At 37.7% G+C, this 22,921-nt stretch overlaps 1 protein-coding gene across 1 annotated transcript in view; it reads left to right on the top strand.

The window, feature by feature from the left end:
• LOC127641075 (R3H domain-containing protein 1-like) overlaps window positions 1-3,464 on the top strand; it is a 47,012-nt gene extending 43,548 nt beyond the window's left edge. The window contains 3 exon segments of the mRNA XM_052123839.1: window positions 93-214; window positions 1,704-1,788; window positions 2,638-3,464. Coding sequence (XP_051979799.1) covers window positions 93-214; window positions 1,704-1,788; window positions 2,638-2,996 — 566 coding nt within the window. The 3' untranslated portion in view covers window positions 2,997-3,464.
• The last annotated feature ends 19,457 nt before the right edge of the window (window positions 3,465-22,921 follow it).

Genomic DNA, 22,921 nt, shown 5'->3' with positions numbered 1-22,921 from the left:
GTGTGTAAGTAGCCACACTAGTTCATTTTTATTTATTTTCATTTTGGGAAGCAGTCCATACAGTCAAAAATGGTGTGTGTTTGTGTTTGCAGGTGATGGCAGGTATCCTCCTCTGATTGGACAGCCCCTGCAGTATAACCATCCCATCAGACCCCCACTAATGCACGGCTCTCATATGGTCAACAACCATTATCATCATCTTCATCACCACCAGGTTGAACACACATATACAAACACAAACACATAAAGCATGGATCTCACAATATTGACTACTAAAATCAACACACACACATGGGTGTTTCTTCAACTTTGGGCACTTTTAGCACTGTGGATTTCTAGAAAGTAAAATCTTGTTAAAACAGTTTTCATGCTCACTATTATTGTTTTTTATTTGTTAACAACTAAATGTCAAATTTTTATGTACATATGTTCTGAAAGTCATACAAATTCCCACCAGTGTCATTTCCAGCACATCTCCATTTCTGCATCGTGTTTAATAGAATTCTGTGGTGGAAATTAAATTTAAGTTTTGGAAAATAAAATATCCGACTTTTTTCAGGCTAATTTAATAGCTAATTTATTATGTATTTTAAATGCACACTATTAAGTAATTAATCGATTTAATATTAGATTTAATAAATAGAATTTAATAATATTTTCACCGTTTTTGGCAGAATTATGGTGCGTTCACATACAACGCAAACCGAACGTTTTGCGCGGCACAGTTATATACAAAGTCAATGCAAAGACACGAATAGACGCAAATTTGCGGCAGGAATGGCGCGAAGCAAAATCGCTTCATTCGCGTGTTCGCTCGAGTTAAAATTTTTCAACTCGAGTGAAATATCCGCAAGACGCGTTGATGCGAAAGCCTATCAGCATTGAGATTGTCCAGATGTCACTGACGTACTCGCGTGGTAGCAGAAGAAATCAGGAAAAATGGGTGAGAAAATGGTTGTAGTGGTGTGTGTGTGTGTGCACACCCGAAAACTGTATGACACAACGTCAACGTATCTGGGACTTCATTGTGATATCGGCCATGGCTGATGGCGGAAAGATAAGTTGTCGTAGAAGCCCCTACTCCTGTCCTTTTCCGGAAGAGAAGGGGGAATACTCGCGGGTTCGCGTTACTTAAGCAAACGTGAGTTTAAACAGCAATTTAATCCAGTGATCAAACTTGCACGAGCAATGCGAAGCAAATAATATTTGTATGTGAACGCACCATTACATGATTGGAAAGGACGCCTTGTAAAAATACTCCGCTCACAAGTGTTATTAACCTTGAATTTTCATTGTTTTCTTCAAAAATACGCTAACTTTTGAAAACCTTTTGGTGTTGTGGAAATGACGCCACAAATGTGGAACTGTTTTAATAGTTAAAAAAAAATTATTGATAGTCTGGCACAAGCTCAAAACAAATAAGGCATTTGAAAAGTACCAAAAATAAAAGAGGATTGCCTAGTAAAACGTTTCCAATTCAGTTTTTAATAAGACCTTCATATAACAAAAATGAAGTTGAAATCTATTAGTTTGAATAAAAATCAACCCCTGGGACTTGAAATTGCCTGAAGTTGAAGAAACACCAAATAGGCATTAATCCATGCCTTGCGTCATCTTCATCACCATCATCATTTAAAAAACAAGTTTTTTCTTTTCTAACATATGCGCTCCAGCTTATGTTCAGCTCTGTTGTCATGTCTCAGGGTCCTGTGGGTGTCCGGCACGGTGGCCGCGGTCGAAGACCCCCAAAGAAATCCCTGTCTACTGACATGAGCACAAGAGAAACGGGTACAAAAACACACACACACGTTTATTTTGCTTGCTATATTTTTGGCGAGATTTTGCATTGACTTAAGGCTAGCACACATTACATGTTTCAAGTTTACAACAAAAAGCCCCAGATCCAACTCTCAGAGTATTCTCTGTGACCGCACTAGACTCTGTAAACAGTATACAATAATGTGTCCGAGGACTGCTGACAATGGCGCTTTCGACCTGTCAATCATTTTGCACGTTTGCAGCGAATTATTGAGACTTAGTGCCATTTTTAAGCCATGTTGTTCTTAACAGTTATCTGTTGAGGGCTCTATTTTGCTATTGTTGTTTTTAACAACCGTTTCTGCATGGGCCTGGGTATATCAGCGAGTATTGACGCTGACTACCACCCCTGGAGTCCCAAGTTCGTATCCAGGGTGTGCTGAGTGACTCCAGCCAGGTCTCCTAAGCAACCAAAATGGCTCGGTTGCTAGGAAGGGTAGAGTCACATGGGGTAACCTCCTCGTGGTTGTGATTAGAGGTTCTCGATCTCAATGGGGCGTGTGGTAAATTGTGTGTGGATCGCGGAGAATAGCATGAGCCTCCACATGCTGTGAGTCTCCTTGGTGTCATGCACAGCGATCCTCATGATCCGCCTAGATTAAGGTGAGTAACAGCACCACCATGAGGACCTAGTAAGTAGTGGGAATTGGGCATACCAGGACCAGTTGTCCTTTTTAGGACATCCCCAAAAAAGTTTATCAGAGTTTTATATTGTTTGACTTCGGTAACTTCAAATGTGTAGAATTTTTGTTTTATGTAAAGCTAGGTCAGAAACATAACGTGTCACACTCGTTAAAACGCTTTTTTCTGTTTGTCCAGACACAGGTCGTGTTTTGGAGGTGACAGATCTTCCGGCTGGCATTAGTCGAGTGGAAGCGGACTCTTTACTGGCAGAACTCGGCAAAGTTGGCGCTCTCATAAAATGGCTGCCCGAACCTCCGTCCCCCAGCCAATCAGAGAGCCGTGGCGAGGGAGAGGACTCAACAAACTCTGACCCTCCCAAACCCCCCAATCCTCATGACCTGGCGTCCACGTACACAATCCTGGCCTTGTTCCCTTCGAAATACGCAGCGCAGAGCGCACTTCAAAAACTCAACAGCTCCATCACCAAATTCAAACTAAGAACTAGCAAGGGACATAACGAACGGCACACGCTCGCCAGATCCAGCTCTCAGTGAGGCCACGCCCCCTGTTCCCTCTCTCCACCAATCACCTCCATTGACTCTGGCTCACTTCCTGCCATTTTAGTCACACCTTCCTGGTTTTGTTTCTTTTTGTTTGTTTGTTTGATTGGTTTTGTGCACCACTATGGCTTAATCCAAACGGGTTTGTTCTTTTCGAATGGGGTTTTCACGCTAGTTTGTTTAAAAAAAAAAAAAAAAAAGAAATTGCGTAAATCTGGAATGTTATAGTTGAATTGTTCTTTCACAGTTTTGAACGAATGTATCTAGCTTTGTTATTTAAATGAAACCAAAACAAAGGCAAACAAAACATGTTTGGCATTTTTTTTTTTTCTTCTGTTCATTTGGAAATAGAACAGGAACTAAAGTAAACCAGAGCATGTTGTTTGGTTATTTTAATTCACGATCAACAATGTCAATAGTAGTTACAAGGTCACACAGCAACAATACATACTCTGCTTTTGCCATTTCAGCTCTTACTGAAACATTGTTGGGCTTATTTTTTATTTTTTTAAGAAACTGAAAGGAAAAAACAAACATTTTACAACCAACCTATGATTCTTACAGTCGACTATGAAGACGGGACATCTATAACGAGGAACACTGAGACCTGTGCCTTCGAGCAGGGAGGCATTATATATGCCGAACAACAACGACAAAGCCAGAAAAACAACGTCCCAAAAAGTTCTTTTGGTCTAATGCATTTTCGGCACAGTTGGCGAGAATGAGTGAGTGTTTTTTTATTATTATTTTTTTTTTATTATTTTAACTTAATTTAAACGTCGATAGAAATGGCGCAGCTGGCAAATGGAAGGTTTTATTGCTTTGACTCTCATTTCCTGTCTTTGGGACGATGGACGCTGTCCAATATGGGTTTTTAAAATTCTTATCTCATTAAAAGTCACTGGAATAAATGTTTGCGCTCCCTTGCGTCTTTTGCTCTTTCGTTTTTTCCCTTCTGTTTTATTTTGGTTGCAAGATGTGTGGACTACGAAAGGCTGTAAAATGTTTGCTGGTGCAAGTTGTTTTTATCTCAGTTTGAAACCAATAAATGTTTACACATAAAATGTTTTCCCTGCTAAAGTTTTTATGAGTCAAGATCATCAAGCACACAGGATTAAACAACTCTGAGATAATTGTTCAGTTTCTATGTTTGACATAAATGCATTGACCTTTACAATAGAAGTCGATGGGGCAAGCGAAGACGAGTAATTTTAAGTATATTTTAACTTCTATACAACCCAGAATAATCCTTTAAAAATTTTCATATTTTTGTCTTTCCTGTTGTCTGTATTACAGAAGAATGCAATGGCAACAATCTGGAAGCTCAATTTGACGATATTATTATGGTCTGAGGGCTCTTATTATGTAGAAAACGATCAAATTAACTGAAAATTGTTTCAGCTGATCACATCTAACAAAAGTATTGCCTGTTATCAGATGTCAAAATACCAAAAAGTATTTAAGTGCATTAATTATGTTAACAAATGTAACTTTATTTTAATGCATTATCATATGCATTAAATGCATTATTATATTAATAATAGATATATAATAATAAATATTTGGACACTTTCATGTTGTCTGACGGCAGTGGAACATGTGATGATCTACTCCTTTTGTTATTACTGAGAAAATGTCAAATCTTTTGGGCAAAACATTTTTTATTCACAAAATTACATTTTAAGTGTACAAAGAGTTTTTGGGGCCATTGTATATGTATTCTCTTTTTCAGATGCATTTTAATGCCAACAATGCTTGAATAAGTTTCATCAACTCAACCAAATATCATCTAGCTAAGTCTTCCATTTAAAGGGATAGTTCACTCAAAATGTAGTTTTCTCATCATTTACTCACCCTCATGCCATCCCAAATGTGTATAACTTTCTTCTGCTGTACACAAATACAATTTTAAGAAGAATATCTCATCTCTCTAGGTCATTTTAATCCAAGTGAGTTGTGGTGAGAACTTTTAACTGCCAAAATGAAATGAAGGCAGAATAAAAGTAATCCATAAGACTCTACTGGTTTAATATATTATGGTTTAATGTCTTCTGAATCAATGCTATCACTTTGAGTAAGAAACAGATCGACATTTCAATCATTTTTACTATAAATCTCCGCTTTCACTTTCACTTTGTAAATGTGAACGTGGAAATTTGTTGTGAAAAAGCAATTAAATATTTATGTTTCGCACCCACACTTATCATATTGCTTCAGAAGACATGGATTAAACTACTTGAGTCATATGGATAACTTTTATGCTGCCTTTATATGATTTTTGGAGCTTCCAAGGTCTGGTCACCATTCACTTCCATTAATATTCGCTTATGTTTAGAAGAAAGTCAAACACATCTGAGAGAGCATGACGGTGAGTAAATGATGAGAGAACTTTTATTTTTGGGTGAACTATTCCTTTAAATGTTTACGCAAAGATACAGAGAATTATGATGATTTCTGAATATTTGGTAGAGAAAGATGCTTCTGGGGTCCGGTTTGATGAGTGGATGGACAACAAGATAATTTACTAGCAAAGAGTTAAAGACAGGGTTGTAGCTAGTGGGGAGAATGGTGGTAATGATTCTAGAGGTCCACGGGCCCAAAGAGTCCCACAGCAAATTCTAAACTATTTTTTAATAGGAAATGGGCCCAGAGCAATATACAGTCAGGAGGCCCAGAATACATTGCTACAGCCTTGGTTACAGACAAGACAAATAAGCCACTGTTTTAACCCTTGTGCATCAATTAAAAAAAGTTACACATAGGTTCATTATGGACAAAAATGGCCATGTCCAAAAACTGTCATAAACATATTATAGATTTATATTTTTTTCCACTTTCACTGACATAATTTTTTTAACCAGCATCAGCTCTAATCATAATGACCAAACATTCATTCATTTTTAGAATTTTAACCCTTTAAACGCTGGTTTGTTTACATAATGCCACTGTTGTTTTTTTAGGAAAAAATGAAAAATAGTAATTATTTTCAATTTAATAGATGCTAAGCAGAATTTTTTTTCTTTGATTATTAGAGCCTCGGATATGTCAATGATTAACAACAACATTCATTTTGATGCTTTCATATTTTTTATGCAGTATCAGATTTAAAAAAAGCTACCACTTAGGTCCATAATGGACAAAAATGGCCATGTCAAAAAGTGTCATAAAAATATTATAGAATAATATTTTTTCTACTTTCACTGACTTATATTTTAACCAGCATCAGTTCTAATCATAATTACCAAACATTCATTTATTTTCAGAATTTTAACACTTTAAACGCCGGTTTGTTTACATAATGCCACTGTTGTTTTTTATAAAAATATAATAATTATAATTATTTTCAATTTAATAAATGCTAAACAGAATTTTTTTATTTTTATTATTAGAGCCTCAGACACATACAAACCACACTCTGAAATCCATACCAACACACTCACACAATTATATATTCATAATGTATCTAATTGGCTCTATAATATGCATAAGCCAAAAACAGCAGAAAACAACAACAAAAGCTGATGATATGCCAAACCTGAAAAAATGGCACGATCTGGTAAAAAATATTTACAATGTAAATTTTGAAGCCTTGCCAACATAATGAAAGCATGTTACACAAGATTGCATAATTTTATAGTTAAATGGCACTGGGATTAAAAATCGCAGTTTTAATGGGTTTCAATGGGGCCATTTTTGTCCAAAACGACGCTAAGAGGGAGTATTTTGTGTAACTAGTGCAAAAAATATTTTTTTTAAGAAAATAGGGTGAAATATTAAAATTCCAATAAAAATTCACACCTGTGGAAAATTTTATGCAGTTAGCATTAACACAGACAAAGTTATCAAAAAAACAAAACTGAAAAAGCCAAAAATGTCCACAAGGATGCACAAGGGTTAAAGATTCTATGTGAGTGTTTGTATGTTCTATAAGAAAAAGGGATAGTGCAGGAAATGTAACTTAAAATAATTATAAATATAGAGAGACAAGACTGATGGGAGAAAAATGATAGTAACCAGGACAAAATGCTGTAACTCCTCAAAGAAACACCAGAGGGCAACAACACCCATTCTTGAATCAATAAAAACATACTACTCCGATAGCACACTTGGGTGCATCTTCGAGATGTCTGTTTTACATCTATTCATCTGGAAAGCATCACCAAATTAAATTCTGCTAAACATTTTGAAAAGATCAGAATTAATGAATTCTAAATCATAAACGATTTAAAGTGATTTTCAAATTCAGATTCGTGGTCACATGTCTCAGAAAGATCGTTTGAGCCGTTTACTGACGAGGTATACAAATGGCGGAAATTTTAAAGCACTTGGTACTAGAGTTAAAATGCCACATTTTGAAAACGTAGTTTGAACAATTATATGGCGTCTGTGGTGTTTTTCTTTTATAGTCGGTGATTGTACACATTTTCTGTCTCCACATGATGAAATGACTGATAAACTGAAATCACTGGTCTTATTTTTTTTTTTTTGGAAGAAATAGTATTTTTTTCCCCACTGATATCTTTACTGTTACTACCACCTAACTTTCTTCTGTGGAACAGAAAAAGTAGATTTGGGTAATGTGTTAGTTTTAGTCACCAATCACTCAATCAAGTTTAACTGTTTTAGTCATTTGAGAAGTTTTAGTACTTCAAAGCTCCCAAAGCAATGTAGCATTCTTAAAGGGATAGTTCACCCAAAAATGAGAATTCAGTCATTGTTTATTTAGCCCTGTGTTGTTATAACCCTATATGACTTAATTTCTTTTTGTTAACACATAGGTAAAAGTTGCAAAAATAATTTTGTTCTCAGTGATGTCATAAAATGGCAGTATATGGTGACCACAAAAAGCAGAATTCAGAAGTCTAATAAATTATTCCATGAGACTCATGATTGTTATGAAAGCATACGATTCAGTTTGGTGAGAAGCAAACTGAAATCTAAAGAGTTATTTTGTGAAAATATTCAGTGACTGTTGATCTCCTGTGTGCGTTCATGATAGGCCGCGAGAGCAACAGTTCACGCTGCCCACTCGCGACATTGGGCCGTTCGAGCGAAAACGTATTTTGTTTATCTAAAAACAGGTCCTCCACAGTGATAGCGACAACAGAACACAACTGTACACAAAACAGAACTTATTAAACATGTCTGAAGAGTTTGTTGTTGCAGAATTGATGCATTTCTATGCACAGCCTTATTTTTTTTTAAGGTTTTGGGCCGGTGCCAGTTCACAGCGGATGGATTTACCCGCACAATGCTGAAAAAAGAAAACAAGCGATCGAAAGAATGTACCATCGCTTGTCACTGCTGGTTAGGACAAAAACTCTGATTACCATAGAAAAAATACCTTTTATCACATGTCGTTTGCCATCAGGTTAGGACAACGTGTGACTGTAGCTGCCTGTAGCCTCCTCTATTTTTCTGTTTTATTTCCGAGTACTCCGTTCAAACAATTCAGGCTGGGCATAGAAATGCATCACTTCTTCAACTACAAACTCTTCCGGCATGTTTAGTAAGTTCTGTTCTCTGTTTTGTGTGCAGCTGTGTTGTGTTCTGTTGTTCAGCTGGAAGAGGTGTTCACTTTTTACTGCCATTGTATGACATCACTGAGCACAATATTTGTTCTCAATTTCACCCTTTGTGTAAAGGAAAAAGAAAGTAAGTCATGTAGGGTCACAACAACACAGGGGTGAGTAAACAATGACTGAATTTTCATTTTGGGGTGAAATATCCCGTTAAACTTGGTATATACACTCACCTAAAGGATTATTAGGAACACCATACTAATACTGTGTTTGACCCCCTTTCGCCTTCAGAACTGCCTTAATTCTACGTGGCATTGATTCAACAAGGTGCTGAAAGCATTCTTTAGAAATGTTGGCCCATATTGATAGGATAGCATCTTGCAGTTGATGGAGATTTGTGGGATGCACATCCAGGGCACGAAGCTCCCGTTCCACCACATCCCAAAGATGCTCTATTGGGTTGAGATCTGGTGACTGTGGGGGCCATTTTAGTACAGTGAACTCATTGTCATTTTCAAGAAACCAATTTGAAATGATTCGAGCTTTGTGACATGGTGCATTATCCTGCTGGAAGTAGCCAGCAGAGGATGGGTACATGGTGGCCATAAAGGAATGGACATGGTCAGAAACAATGCTCATGTAGGCCGTGCATTTAAACGATGCCCAATTGGCACTAAGGGGCCTAAAGTGTGCCAAGAAAACATCCCCCACACCATTACACCACCACCACCAGCCTGCACAGTGGTAACAAGGCATGATGGATCCATGTTCTCATTCTGTTTACGCCAAATTCTGACTCTACCATCTGAATGTCTCAACAGAAATCGAGACTCATCAGACCAGGCAACATTTTTCCAGTCTTCAACTGTCCAATTTTGGTGAGCTCTTGCAAATTGTAGCCTCTTTTTCCTATTTGTAGTGGAGATGAGTGGTACCCGGTGGGGTCTTCTGCTGTTGTAGCCCATCCGCCTCAAGGTTGTGCGTGTTGTGGCTTCACAAATGCTTTGCTGCATACCTCGGTTGTAACGAGTGGTTATTTCAGGCAAAGTTGCTCTTCTATCAGCTTGAATCAGTCGGCCCATTCTCCTCTGACCTCTAGCATCAACAAGGCATTTTCAGCCCACAGGACTGCCGCATACTGGATGTTTTTCCCTTTTCACACCATTCTTTGTAAACCCTAGAAATGGTTGTGTGTGAAAATCCCAGTAACTGAGCAGATTGTGAAATACTCAGACCGGCCCGTCTGGCACCAACAACCATGCCACGCTCAAAATTGCTTAAATCACCTTTCTTTCCCATTCTGACATTCAGTTTGGAGTTCAGGAGATTGTCTTGACCAGGACCACACCCCTAAATGCATTGAAGCAACTGCCATGTGATTGGTTGATTAGATAATTGCATTAATGAGAAATTGAACAGGTGTTCCTAATATTCCTTTAGGTGAGTGTATATATTAGTATACTGACAACCGTCGAAACTGAACGTGACCTGCGTCTAATGTTTTTTCTCAGACTAGCGGTGTAATATTCCTTGCACCTTTTTCATTGATTTCTTACAAGGAGTAGTGACATTTTCTGCTCCCAGACCAGCTGCAGGTACAATGTTCGGTCAATCCCAGATAACTCTAAAAAACAATATAGAGTGGAGGTGTTTGTTCACACATTTGTTTGATGCCAGACAATGAAACTTCCTTACCAATATATTGCAGTGAACAGAATCTGACTGAATGTGGATTTAGTATTTACAAAGATAAGTGTTAAAACAGAGTTTGTATAAAATATGAACAGTATAGAAGGAACAGTATAGATAGTGAGAGGAGAAAAGATGGAATTATTATAGCGACAAAAATGATGACCAGTGCAAAATACTAAAACTCTTCAAGCAAACACCAGAGGGCGCCATTGCACTAGTACTATGTATTGTGCAATAAATATACAGCTTTTTTTCTTGGTAACACTTTTCTATCATTAACAGCATCAATACTGTAACATTCTAGAATGATTTAATATAATAAGTTAGAATGTCATGAACATTTATGAAACTTCTATATGTTTTATATATATATATATATATGCGCTTCTGACTCTAGTTATAAGACCATGACAATTATGCACATTTTCATGATGCTGATATCAGTCATTAACATGTTATATATTCACTGTCCCATTTTTCTATAGATGTCTATTCTATCATCTATTTTAGGGCCTTTTTACGGTTACTTTATTCCTTCTCCTATATTTTAGTTCATTGTTAATATAATTAAGAGCAAACACATTTCAGACCTGGTTTTTAATCTTCTGTGATATTTTACTATATGTCTGTGTTCAAGCTCAATTCCATGTAATCAATACGGTGGCTGTTGGATTGAATTTCAATAGGACATCATCACTCAAAGCTAATACGATTTTAATAATGCATCATTAATTACTCATAACAGATACATCAATTAGTCTTTGTTTATTTGCAATATGGGCATATTTATTTTACAACTTACAATGATATTAAAGATGAATCATATTTTAGCATCATAAATGAGCAAAATGTTGTTTTTTTTTTTTTTATGAAATCATAGTATTTAATCCTTTTATTCCCTGGATTTCTGTCATATAATTGATGGCAGATGGAAAATTTGTCAGGGTAAAAATGGGCCAGCGGCTCCCTGCCAGTCGCATGCATGTGTGTGTGTTCTGCATAAATTAAACACTGAGTGGGTCTTGCCATTACAGAAGGTGTCAGGAAAGATATTTGTATATTATTGGGTCAGAAAATCATTTTTTGGTACAGATACTAGTTGTTGAGAATAATACTGTAGGTTTGGGTCAGTGAAACATTCACAGTCTTTATTTTTCAGGGTAAAGTGCTGTTAGGATGACTGGATTTGATAAATAATTGTGCTGCGCTGGTGGCCACAGGCCGGTGTTCTGTAGAAGAAAGAGGGGATGGGGAGGGGTGTGATGATAGACCAGCTGTCCTTGCATGCTCATGACGGTCAGACCAAATTGCAGAATGTGTTTCTGCATGCCCAAACATGCTCACATGATACTTGCTGTGGGTGACTTAATTAACTTAATTCTTTTTGTAATGCTAGATATTAACTAAAAAGTTACTCTAGAAATGTAATCACAGAACCATTTAATTTTCATTTATAGATAGATAGATGTAATTGTAATCAGAGCAGTGTGTTGCTTTAGCTTGGGCAGGTAATTATGCATACGTTGACCCTTGGTGACCTTGGTGACCTTTGACCCGTTTCCACAAGGGTCACATGTCAACTGTCCACCCTGCCTGTGGAAGCCAGTGGCATCTCACCCACAGCTGTTTAGAAATGTACATTTCAGTACACAATGTAACAAGCTAAATATAAAATGTATAAAATAAAATGCTAACATATTAATAAATATGAAATTAATTATGAAATATTTTTTTAAAAAAGGTACCAAGTTGTAAACAATGCAAGGAAAATACCATAATCATTAAAAATATATATATCATCACTGTGGCGACACTTTTTACATTTATTGCGGCAGTTCTGAGGTGAAATGTCCCCTGTGGGCGCTAAAAGCAAGATCAGTTTTCTCAGAAACAGATGAGTTTAAGGTTAATGCTCTATTGAGTTTTAAATCAACAAAACGGACCTTCCTACCCCAAACCTTAAACTTTAACTTAACTGAAAGTGTCATAAAAACTACATGAGAAATGAAGAATGCAATTGCAAACACGTCATTTTGTGGTGGTGCCATGAAACTTTCGATGAAACTGCAGTGATATGCACATTAAAACATCCATCCATCCATCCATCCATAACCCAATCCCTCCCACACCCACCCTTCCAATTGCATCCATCCATCCATTCTTCATTCATCCATCCATCCATAACCCAATCCCACACCCATCCATCCATTCTTCATCAATCCAGTTCATCCATCCATCCATCCATCCATAACCCAATCCCACCCTTCCAATCCCAACCTTCCAATTGCACCCTTCCAATTGCATCCATCCATCCATCTATCCATCCATAACCCAATCCCACACCCACCCTTCCAATTGCATCCATCCATCCATTCTTCATTCATCCATCCGTCCATCCAATTCCATCCATCCATTCATCCATAACCCACACCCACCCTTCCAATTGCATCCATCCATCCATCCATCCATTCTTCATTTATCCATCCATCCATCCATCCATCCAATTCCATCCCATTCCATCCATCCATAACCCAATTGCACCCTTCCAATTCCATCCAGCCAGCCATTTTTATCCATTTTCATCCATTTTCTTTCAACCAACCAACTAACCAACCATTTTCTTCATTATGGAAGTGAATTTTGTCACAGTGAATATGTTAGATTAATCCATCTGTCCTCTCTGACTCTCAAATGCTGTTACCAACCCCTTAGTGGACCACTTGTGGTTTCCATAGCGACATGATGGAAGCCATCCCAGCTATACAATTTTAGGGGGGAAGGGATGTAATCATAAGAGGTTTACAGGCAACATGGGATACAAAAATAGCCCCCATTCAGTGTAGAGGGCCTGTTGTTTGGGGTCTCTCCTTCACTCCTTATTCATCTCCCTCAAGGTCTCCACCTATTGATACGTCTCTCTTGTTCTCGATTTCAGAGTGCACGTTGAACAACTACAGCTGTCTGCACCATCATCCTAATTGGTTGGGTCACTCACTCTGTATGTCCAAGGTTCTCAAACAATTCTACAACATTTCTCTTTGTCCATTTTCAAAACATGCTGATTCTTTGTGCTGTGTTTCCACTTTTTCCCCTTTAAAAAATAATCCGATGTGGCTTCTGTAGGAATAAGAAGTCTTGGGTCACTCTTAAACAGCACAGTAACAGGACGGTTCCTTTTTTGGAATTTATTTATATTGATTTTTGTCTTTTTCTGTGGGTCAAACTTAGCAGCAGAGAGGGCTTTAATGATTTTATTGATACATTATTGTGCTTGGTCAGGCTAACTATTTTTAACAGTGGTATAGGGGTCATTGACAAATAAGGTTGTCCAAGGTGAAAGAAAGGTCCAAGAAATATTAAAAAAAAATCTAGTTTAATACACATCTCTTTTTTTTTAGTGATGTAATCTTTGTGTCCAGTTTGGTTTCATAAAATAAATGTCTTATTTTTGAGTCAAGAATATCAAGTTTTCTTAGGGTTACACCACATGACCTTTTCATGCGCTTTTTCTTAAAAATGCCCAAATATCGCACTTCCCACTCAGTCTTGAGGTCTACGGGTTACTTTCTGTTTTGTGGTTTTGTCAATATAAATGACAAAATGGCTGCCTACATGTTGCTTACACCACCTGACATTGATTTCATCATATTTTAAAACACAATTGTTTTACTGCTTTTTGTTGTTTTAAGAAATATGAATGCACTATTATTCTGTACTCACGCCAACATTCCTTTCTTCAAGAATTTCATCATTTAATGAAACGTCTTTGAACGGTTACACCCCATGACACACTTTCTCTCAGCTCATGACAGTTTCAATTGGCTGTATAAATTAAATGATAGATAGATCTCACTCTCCGAGCAAGAAACGTTGTTGTCAATTAACATGCAGACATCATTTTCCATCTCTCTTTACGGGTTTTGATGGATACAATCCCCCAGGTGCTTGTGTTTTTCAGTGTGAGTGATGGCGCACACTTCGGAAAACATACTTCATCGCTTCTATTTTCCTCCGCACAACAATCCCACAGAGGAAGACAGAGAAATGAAACTGTTTCCTAAGGCAACAGAGGCCTAAAGATGATAGAAACAATTTCTTTCCCAGAAATAACACGTTTTAGCATCCAAATGTCAAAATATATACAAATCTACTGATATTCAGTTTATTTTTTAGTTTTTTATTCCCTCCCTGTACTCTAAGGGGCTCCATACAAACCTGTATGTAACACAAAAGGAAACATTTTAAAGAATGTATGTGATTTAAAAGAACAATTTGCTACTTTTTCGATGAACATGCTACGTACGAATTTCTTTACAATTTCCATTTGTGTTCCATGAAAGAAAGATTGTTGTACAGGTTTGGAACTAAGGGTGAGTTCACACTTGTAGTTCGGTTCTCTTGGTGCGCTTGGTCCGGACCAAAAAAGAAATTGATACATTTAGTCCTGGTTCGTTTAGCGTTCACACTGGCATTTTTAACACCGAACCTAAAGCTACAAAACCAAAGGCATCAGGGAAAATCTCAACCTGATTGGACAGATTTTATGACGTATATTTTGTGACGGAACTTACCGATCTTCCAAAACAATGCTGGCTGATGGGCGAAATGCACTCGTTAGATTTATATATGAATATATGGTGGTATTTTTACCAGCTGAGAATAACTGAAGAGCTAATAAAATGTGTAAAAGCATCAAAACTGCACCAGGAATTCCTCTGTTGCACACACAAACGAAGATATACTGCAAGGACACCGAACTGTAATGGGCAGCATAGCTCCTATGATGAGAAGAACCAGGTATGCTTGTGGTCAGTATTAGGCAAATTACTTCCTGCTATTGGTCCCTTTAGATGTCCATGTTGCGTTCATATATCAATCGAACCGTACCAGAGTTTGTTTGGAAGCGGATCGAGACCCACTATTCAGGCGGTCTCGGTCCGCTTGTTTGGTGCGCACCAAGGTTCGGATGGCAGCGTTCATACTTGTTCAAATTAACCGCACTAACAGAGCAATCGCACCAGAGTTCGTTTTAGTCGAACCAAACCTGCCAAGAGTGAACACTATAAATGAAACTCAATAAATAACGGCGGATCGTTTATCTCTTTAATGGCTTTTGACACCTTTGCGAACAACAAGCACCTCTCTGAGACTATTTATTTCCAGCCGAGATTTTGTCAGATGTCACTAGTGGTCTTAAAAACAGCACGCACAGATCTGTCTGCGGGCTACTGCCAGCTGGCCTGGGACAGACAGGATTTTCCTGCTCTGCTAATAGCTGCAGGCTAACATTTCTGCCATAACAATGCTAACCTGCCGAAACCATAAGAGTTTTACAGTGAATACCAAGCACAATACGCATCAGTACAGTGGGTGTAACTCAGATGGCAGTTTTTAATGAGAATGTAGAACACAACACAGGTTTATCAGGCTTCAGAAGGCAATGCTTGCATACTGAATATAGCAAAGTATACATTTTGTCCCATTTTACACTTATAAAACAGTATGCATTAAGCACCAATTAATGCTTCAAAAAGCAGTATACTACATTGTCACATGACATCATTGGTCCAATGAGGTTTGATGTTAGTGATGTAGCCGCCATATTGGATTTGAGCACTGTTTGTGTACTGTTTTAATGATTTGGTTTGAAAATAAATTACATTCATCATTCAAAGTTATTGTATGAATAAATTAATGAATGTTGCATTTATAATGGATAAAAATGGATGGCGGGTTGGAACGATGGATGGATGAAAAACGGATGGATGGATGGATGGATGGATGGATGGATGGATGGAATTTGGTGAGTGGAATTGGGTGAGTGGCAGGATGGAGATTGGATGGATGGATGGGAGAATGGATGGATGAATGGATGTATGTCTTCAAAAGACTTGTGTGTATATATATATATATATATATGGTGCATGAGTCACATGGACAATTGTTAAGACACTTAGGTGCTTTAATAAGCATTAAAGTGAGACAAAAATATTTTACCATTTTATTAATTCAGTCAACTATATATTGGTTTACTCAGATGAAAGAAACTCTTTGGTTTGGAACTACCAGAGTTGAGTGTAATCTGATTACAAAGTAATTATTTACTGTAATAATATTTGTAGCAAAAAGTAGTGTAATGCACTACATATTAAATGACTGTAATCAGATTACAGTTACAGATTTTTAAAGTTAATTACTTTTAAGTACATCACTTGGAAAACACATTTCTAAAATAATATTATTTATATAGAAACTATTTAAAACTTTCATCTGTAGGCCTACCTCTGTTTATGCTTCTGTAACAGCTGAAGGGAAAACGACAAGAAGGAAATATAGACATTAGTTTGAACTCGTTGAGCTGAAAAACAAAAACAGTTGTAACTGTCACTTAAAATAAAATTTGTAATGTAATGACTTTTTAATTGAATGGATCAAAAATCCAATGCAAATTTTTAAGAAGTAATTAGTAATTTGTAGTGGATTACTATTTTGTGTAATTTACCCAACACTGATAATCACATGAGGGTGAGTAAATAATTATAATTTTCATGTTTGATTAAACTACAGAATGTAAAAAAAAGATTTCCAACTTTAAAGTACTTAAAGCAACTTTGATCTACTTTTTGGGGGTGAAAGTTAAAGTTTTAATGCTTGTTAAAGCGCTGCAGTGTTTGTGACTATAAGTGGTGTATTGCCATCTCTAAATGTTCTGTAAATGAAACAGGGTTATTAAAAAGTCTTGTGTATGTGAGTGCATATTTGCATAACATCATCATATTTGTGCGTTTTTTCTTTCATGAGGCTGTTTTTTTTTCCGACATATTGTTAGTAAGATGTTTCTTAGGACTATTAGCTGTGGATAAAGCATTAAGAGTTCAGTTATTAATCAAGGGTGAAACGCCCACACAGTGGCACCCTCATATGTACACAGAATTCATAACTGCAAATTCAATCAAATGGAGGCCTGCTGGTTTAAAATGAAGATATTAAGAGTAAAAGAGTGAGTGCTCCTTAAAGTGAAATTATTGGCTGAAATGTCCTCCATATCTATTTTTGTTAAAAGAGAAAAATCTAGCATTAAACTTCATATCTTTTTGATTACAATTTTATACTCTATAGATTTTCACAGTTGCCCCCTTGTCGACAGCCCTGACTGCATGTTGCAAGAGCCAAATGACCAAATGTTTGGAGGGAATCCAGGAATTGGAGTATTGGCTTAAAGTTACACTACGTAATTCTTTATCGACATTGTTTTGTTGTACTTTTGGCACTGTTCTCCTGTGCAAATGAATCTGATGGTTTGCGGTACACTCATGGTTGCCTGTGGTCACTATATCAGAGCGGATCTAACTAGCTACCAAGAGTCACTGAAAGTCCTACAAAATCCTACAAGACAAATATGTCATCTGCGCAAGTAAGTAGCATATCTGCCGCTGACCTTCTTTTACGTTGGACATGACCTAAACAAGAAAGGACGATTGATGAAAGCCTGAATTTTCCTGCCAAATCAAACTCAACACATCTGAAAGAGGTAAGATTATTATTGTAAGTTTGCATTGCACAGACACAAAACCAGTCATCTATAAAACCTGGCAATGGTGTGAATTTGGTCAGCATCCAGAGTGAACGGCTAAAGCCACCGTTTGAGTCCAGTTCAGATGCGTTAACTCATTATCAGGTTCTTTGGCCACTGCGTCTGCAGGAGGGACCTCAGTTAAGACCCTGTGAGGTGAAATGCCGTAGTATTATTTGAAACAACACACAATCTTACCCAAATTCATTCATTTTTCTTTTCCAGAAATGTTGCCACATCTACTGTACACGGCTCGGGGCATGACATGAGAGGCATGCTGATGGAAGGAACAGTTTGGCAACAGGAAATGTTAAGGAAATCATGAGGAGCTTCCATCGTAAAGAGGAGATCAAAGGAATTCCTGCCGTAGTGGCTTTAGCAACAGTTCGGACAGCATGCGGTGTCAGCATCTGTATCACAGCATGCAGTTTATAGACACACACAGAGAGAGAGAGAGAGAGAGAGAGAGAGAGTATGGATCGGTTTAAAAAAACCTAGTGAGCTGCCTTAGTTTTCAAAAGAGGGGTTAGCATGTTGCTAAGCTAATAATGCAGTACACTAATTAGCATAACCAAACATTGCACACAAATATTAAATTAGATAACATGTTTTAATTAGATTTAAAAATGTTGCCCTCCACTGTGCTTGTCACAATGCATTATATGTTAAAGGGACAGTTCACCCAAAAATAAAGTATGACTTTAGTTCTTCTACAGAACCCAAATGAAGATTTTGAGAATAATATTTCAGATCTGTTGGTCCATACAATGCAAGTGAATGGTCTCCAGATCTTAGTAGCACCAAAATCATATAAAGGCAGCATAAAAGTAGGCCACACGACTTCAGTGCTTAAATCCATGTGTTCTGAAGCGATATGATGTGTGGGTGAGAAACAGGTCAAAACAAGTCTTTTTGTGCCTGTTTAGTTTCGCTTTCACATCTGAAACTGAAAGTGGAGATTTAGAGTAAAAAAGACTTAAATATTGATCTGTTTCACAACCACAATTATCAAGAAGACATGGATTTAACTGATGGAGTCCACTGGATTACTTTTGCTGAAGTCCAACCTCCATTCACTTGCACTGTATGGACCAACAGAGCTGAAATATTCTTCTAAAAAAATCTTCATTTGTGTTCAGCAGAAGAAAGAAAGTCACATCTGGGATGTCATGAGGGTGAGTAAATGATGAGAGAATAACTGTTACTTACTTACTATTACTTTAAACATTTTGTTATGCTGCCTTAGTAGCCCTTGAGAATGCATTCTTGCACTAAAAAAAGCTAAATGTTTTGATTTCGTCACAAAAAATGTTGCAATCCCTCGCAATATATTTTGCACTCCCTTGCAACTATTTTGGATTCCATGCAACAGCTATATTTTGAAAATGAACTGGTTTTACTACAGTAACAATCGTTTAACTGTGGTATTCTAGTAAATCCACATAGCAACCACACATAGCAACCACAAAACTGCAATAACAATATGTAAAAAATCAGTTTTGTAGTAACTTCATAGGAAAACCTAAATTACTGAAATAAAAAATACAATTCCCAGTCCTCTAGGGGTTGCGTAGACGTAGAACACAGGAATCTTGAGAAGTGTTTCTAAAAGTTGACGTTTTTTTACTTGAATGTGGCGCTTTAGCACAAGACGATGCAACATGGTCAAAAACATCTGTCTAAGGTTTTAAAGGCCATTTTAGCCTAAATGAAGTATCTTAACTTCAGTGGCGGAGCTAGGGGGTTGCCAGGGGTGGTTATTGGCAACCCCACTCGCAATTGCCGTTTTTGAGCACAAGACTTAACATGTATTGCCCGAACATTTCTGTGCCACCACAGACTGATCTCTGGCCCCTGCCCGGCCACCCCTGGGAAAAACTCCTGGCTCCGCCCTTGCTTAACTTCGGGAGTATGCCCAAAATTGCTGCCTACTTAGGAATCTCGCTAGGTTTTGGAATGCAGCCAGAGTTTTCCCTAACCTTTCTTGTGTCATTGAGTAAGTGTATGTATGGAAGTGTGTGAAAAACTGTTATCTAACAGTGGAAGAACCAAAACTGCAATCCCTGTTGACCCTTTTCAATTGTGAGCCATAACTTAATTATAACACACACACATACACACTTGCTTAAAAACGAGCAGACACCCACGAGAACCCTTGAAGGATCAAAGGCTACATGCCAGTGTGAGCTCCCGGCAGACACCCCGAGAACCCTTAAAGGATCAAAAGCTGTATGCCAATGTGATCTCCTGGCACGTGAACTGCAACTAAGCCCTTTAAACACACACACACACACACACACACAGACACAGACCGCCATCGTTGTGAAAAGTTGACTGGCACACTGTTGCGCACCCACTATTGGAATTCCTGAAGGATGGATGTATAGAGAACTATGACAAAATAAACATGTAACAATTCAAGGAATGCATGGGCAAGGAGGAAGCTGGGACTGCATTGACATTTATTCACACCCACACTTTTCACTGTTACAAACATCGTCAGCTTTTTCGTTCAATACATAAACACAAACACACACAGGTCCGTGTGTCTCCCTCCCGTCTGCCGCTGTCTCCTCTCTCTAAATACTCCCGCCGCCCCTCACTGGAATGCAAGACCGGTGTGGCACACAGGTGGAACTCGTTCACCACTTATCTTCCCGGCCTCGCTCTGCCCAGACACCTCTCCGCCACGCCCTGCAAAGTCATACGCAAAGTCATATTTTGAGTTATGCCGCTACTTTAAACAGGCTTAAATTGAGTACATTTTATTTTATTTTTACTAACTTCCTGTTGCCTATATAACATTGAATTTGCATTGATATTATTTTTTGTACACAAGTGGCGCCAATTCGTAATTGAATTGGAAACCTGAACTAATCAGAGTCTGATGTTTTCAGACGGTCCCTTACCACATCCTCCACAGTTTTAGGACATTTTATCAAAATATGTGGACTTTTCAGACGGTCCCTTACTCATTGTAGGCAAAATGTACTTCTAATATCATGGTTAAATTAACGATTTTGAACGATTTTGCCATGACACCATAGGACCATATTAAATACGGGACGCATCGCTTCATCTTTAAATATAAGACAATCCCATATATTACGGGACGGGTGGTAACCCTAATTGAAAAAGCAACACAAAAGTAGTCCTTTTGCCACGTATTCTCTATTAAAAGTTTTCTAAAACCCTATAATAGGTTTGTGTGATGGGAAAATCTCTATTTAAATCTCAAGACATCAAACCTCATTTGTTCTCATGTATTTTGTGAGTGAATGCGACACGTTTTAATGTTTCGAATATAAAAACTGAAAAGATTTGTGAGCATTTTTCTGCTGCATTTATTGAGCCACAAAGTCATTTTTGCATGCCTAGGAAGTTACGTCCGTTATCTCTGTGTGTGGTATTGCAAATCTGCATTGCAGCTGTCGGCTTCCTCTCTCGCAGTCTGCAGTTTTATGGCGTTTACCACAGACGTTCTCCTCAGAATCATTGTGGAATACCTCAAGGTTCAGTGCTCGGCCCTCTACATTTGCGGAAACCACAGCAGAGGAAGTGCAGGGCCAACATTTGTCTTTCTACATTGCGATATGAATCGACTGGTAATGAGATTTGGCTTTTATTGTTGTGACACTGACAAATGACACATCCTCGATTCTAACATAAAGATGTGAGGGAGACATTTACGACGAAACACTTTCCCCTCTGTCCCTACAGTCTCGGGGAATTATGAGACTCATCGCACATGCTCTTCACATGCACCGTATGAAGTCTCAAATCACTTTGTCACATGTTTTATAGGTCAAAAGCGTAAAAAATGCCACATGTATAGACGAGGACCTTGAATGAATTAAAAACAGCCACCAACAGAGATCCGATTATTATAAGTGTGTGTGCGTGCGCGTGTGTGCACGTGCATTTGTGTGTGTGTGTGTGTGTGTGTGTGTGTGTGTGGGTCTTGCTTGGGGATCATGGAAATGTCAAATGGCAACACCTTTCCCACAATTCTCTTTTCTTTCTATGTCTTCTGTTCATTTTTCTTGGATTTTCTTTCCCTTTCGTTTGTTTGTTCAATTGTTCTTTCTTTTATCTTTCTCTTTCTTTCATTTGTTCTTTCATTTGCTCATTCTTTATCTATCTTTCTTACTTTCGTTAGCTCTTTTTTCTTTTGATAATTTGTTCTTTCGTTGATTCTTTCTCACTTTGTTGTTACTTTCGTTTGTTCACTCGTTCAGTTGCTAATTTTCTGTTCTTTCATTTTTTTGTTCTTGCATTCTTTCTCATTCTTTCTTTTATTAGTTCGCTCGTTAGTTCATTCGCCTCCTTTGGTCTTTCTTTCTTACTTTTTCTTTCGTTCGTTCGTTCGTTCGTTTGCTCGTTCTTTCTTTGTTGTTCTTTTGTTTCTTTGTCTTTGTCTTTGTCTTTCATTCATTTGTGCTTTTGTTCTGTCATTCTTTCATTTGTTCTTCCATAGAACACAAAAGGGAGTTTATAGCTGAATGTCCCAGCTGCTCTTTTCCATACATTGAAAGTGAATGGTGACCACAGCTGTCAAGCAAGATTATCAGTGAAAAACTGACATTTCATTATGTTCAAAGCTATCGAAGGCTATGAGAAGATGTGGAATACAGCATTCAAGACATATGGCAAATAAGCAGCATAAAAGTTGTCCATGATTGAGATTTAACGGCCTCTGGTCTCCACCCTCTTTCAATGTATGGAAGAGAGCTGCACAGACATTCTGCTAAATATCTCTTTTTTTTCAATATAAGAAAAAAGAAATGCAGGTTAGGATGAGAGGTGAGGGTGAGTAAATGATGACAGAAGTTCAATTTTTGGGTTGAAAATACATTTAACAGTGATTAAACTGATCTTTTGTTTCCAACTGTGAAATCTTTTATGACATACATCTGAAATTCTGAAGTGTCTGCACCCTGCTCCAGATCTCATTTGCACTCAATCACAGTCACCGGCACTCAATGAAAATGGAACCTTTGGTTTAAAGCGGGCAGGATTTGAGCAGTTTTAGGCAGAGGATTCAGCATGCTTTCTGCCTGAATGACTATTGACAGAAAGATCTGTGAAGCAGAAAGCAATTTAGGAAGAAAAGGGCTATTTGACTGTTATTC

This window comes from Xyrauchen texanus, chromosome 50, assembly GCF_025860055.1.
Source record: "Xyrauchen texanus isolate HMW12.3.18 chromosome 50, RBS_HiC_50CHRs, whole genome shotgun sequence".
Lineage (NCBI taxonomy): Eukaryota > Metazoa > Chordata > Actinopteri > Cypriniformes > Catostomidae > Xyrauchen > Xyrauchen texanus.
This window is presented reverse-complemented; position numbering and strand designations above follow the sequence as displayed.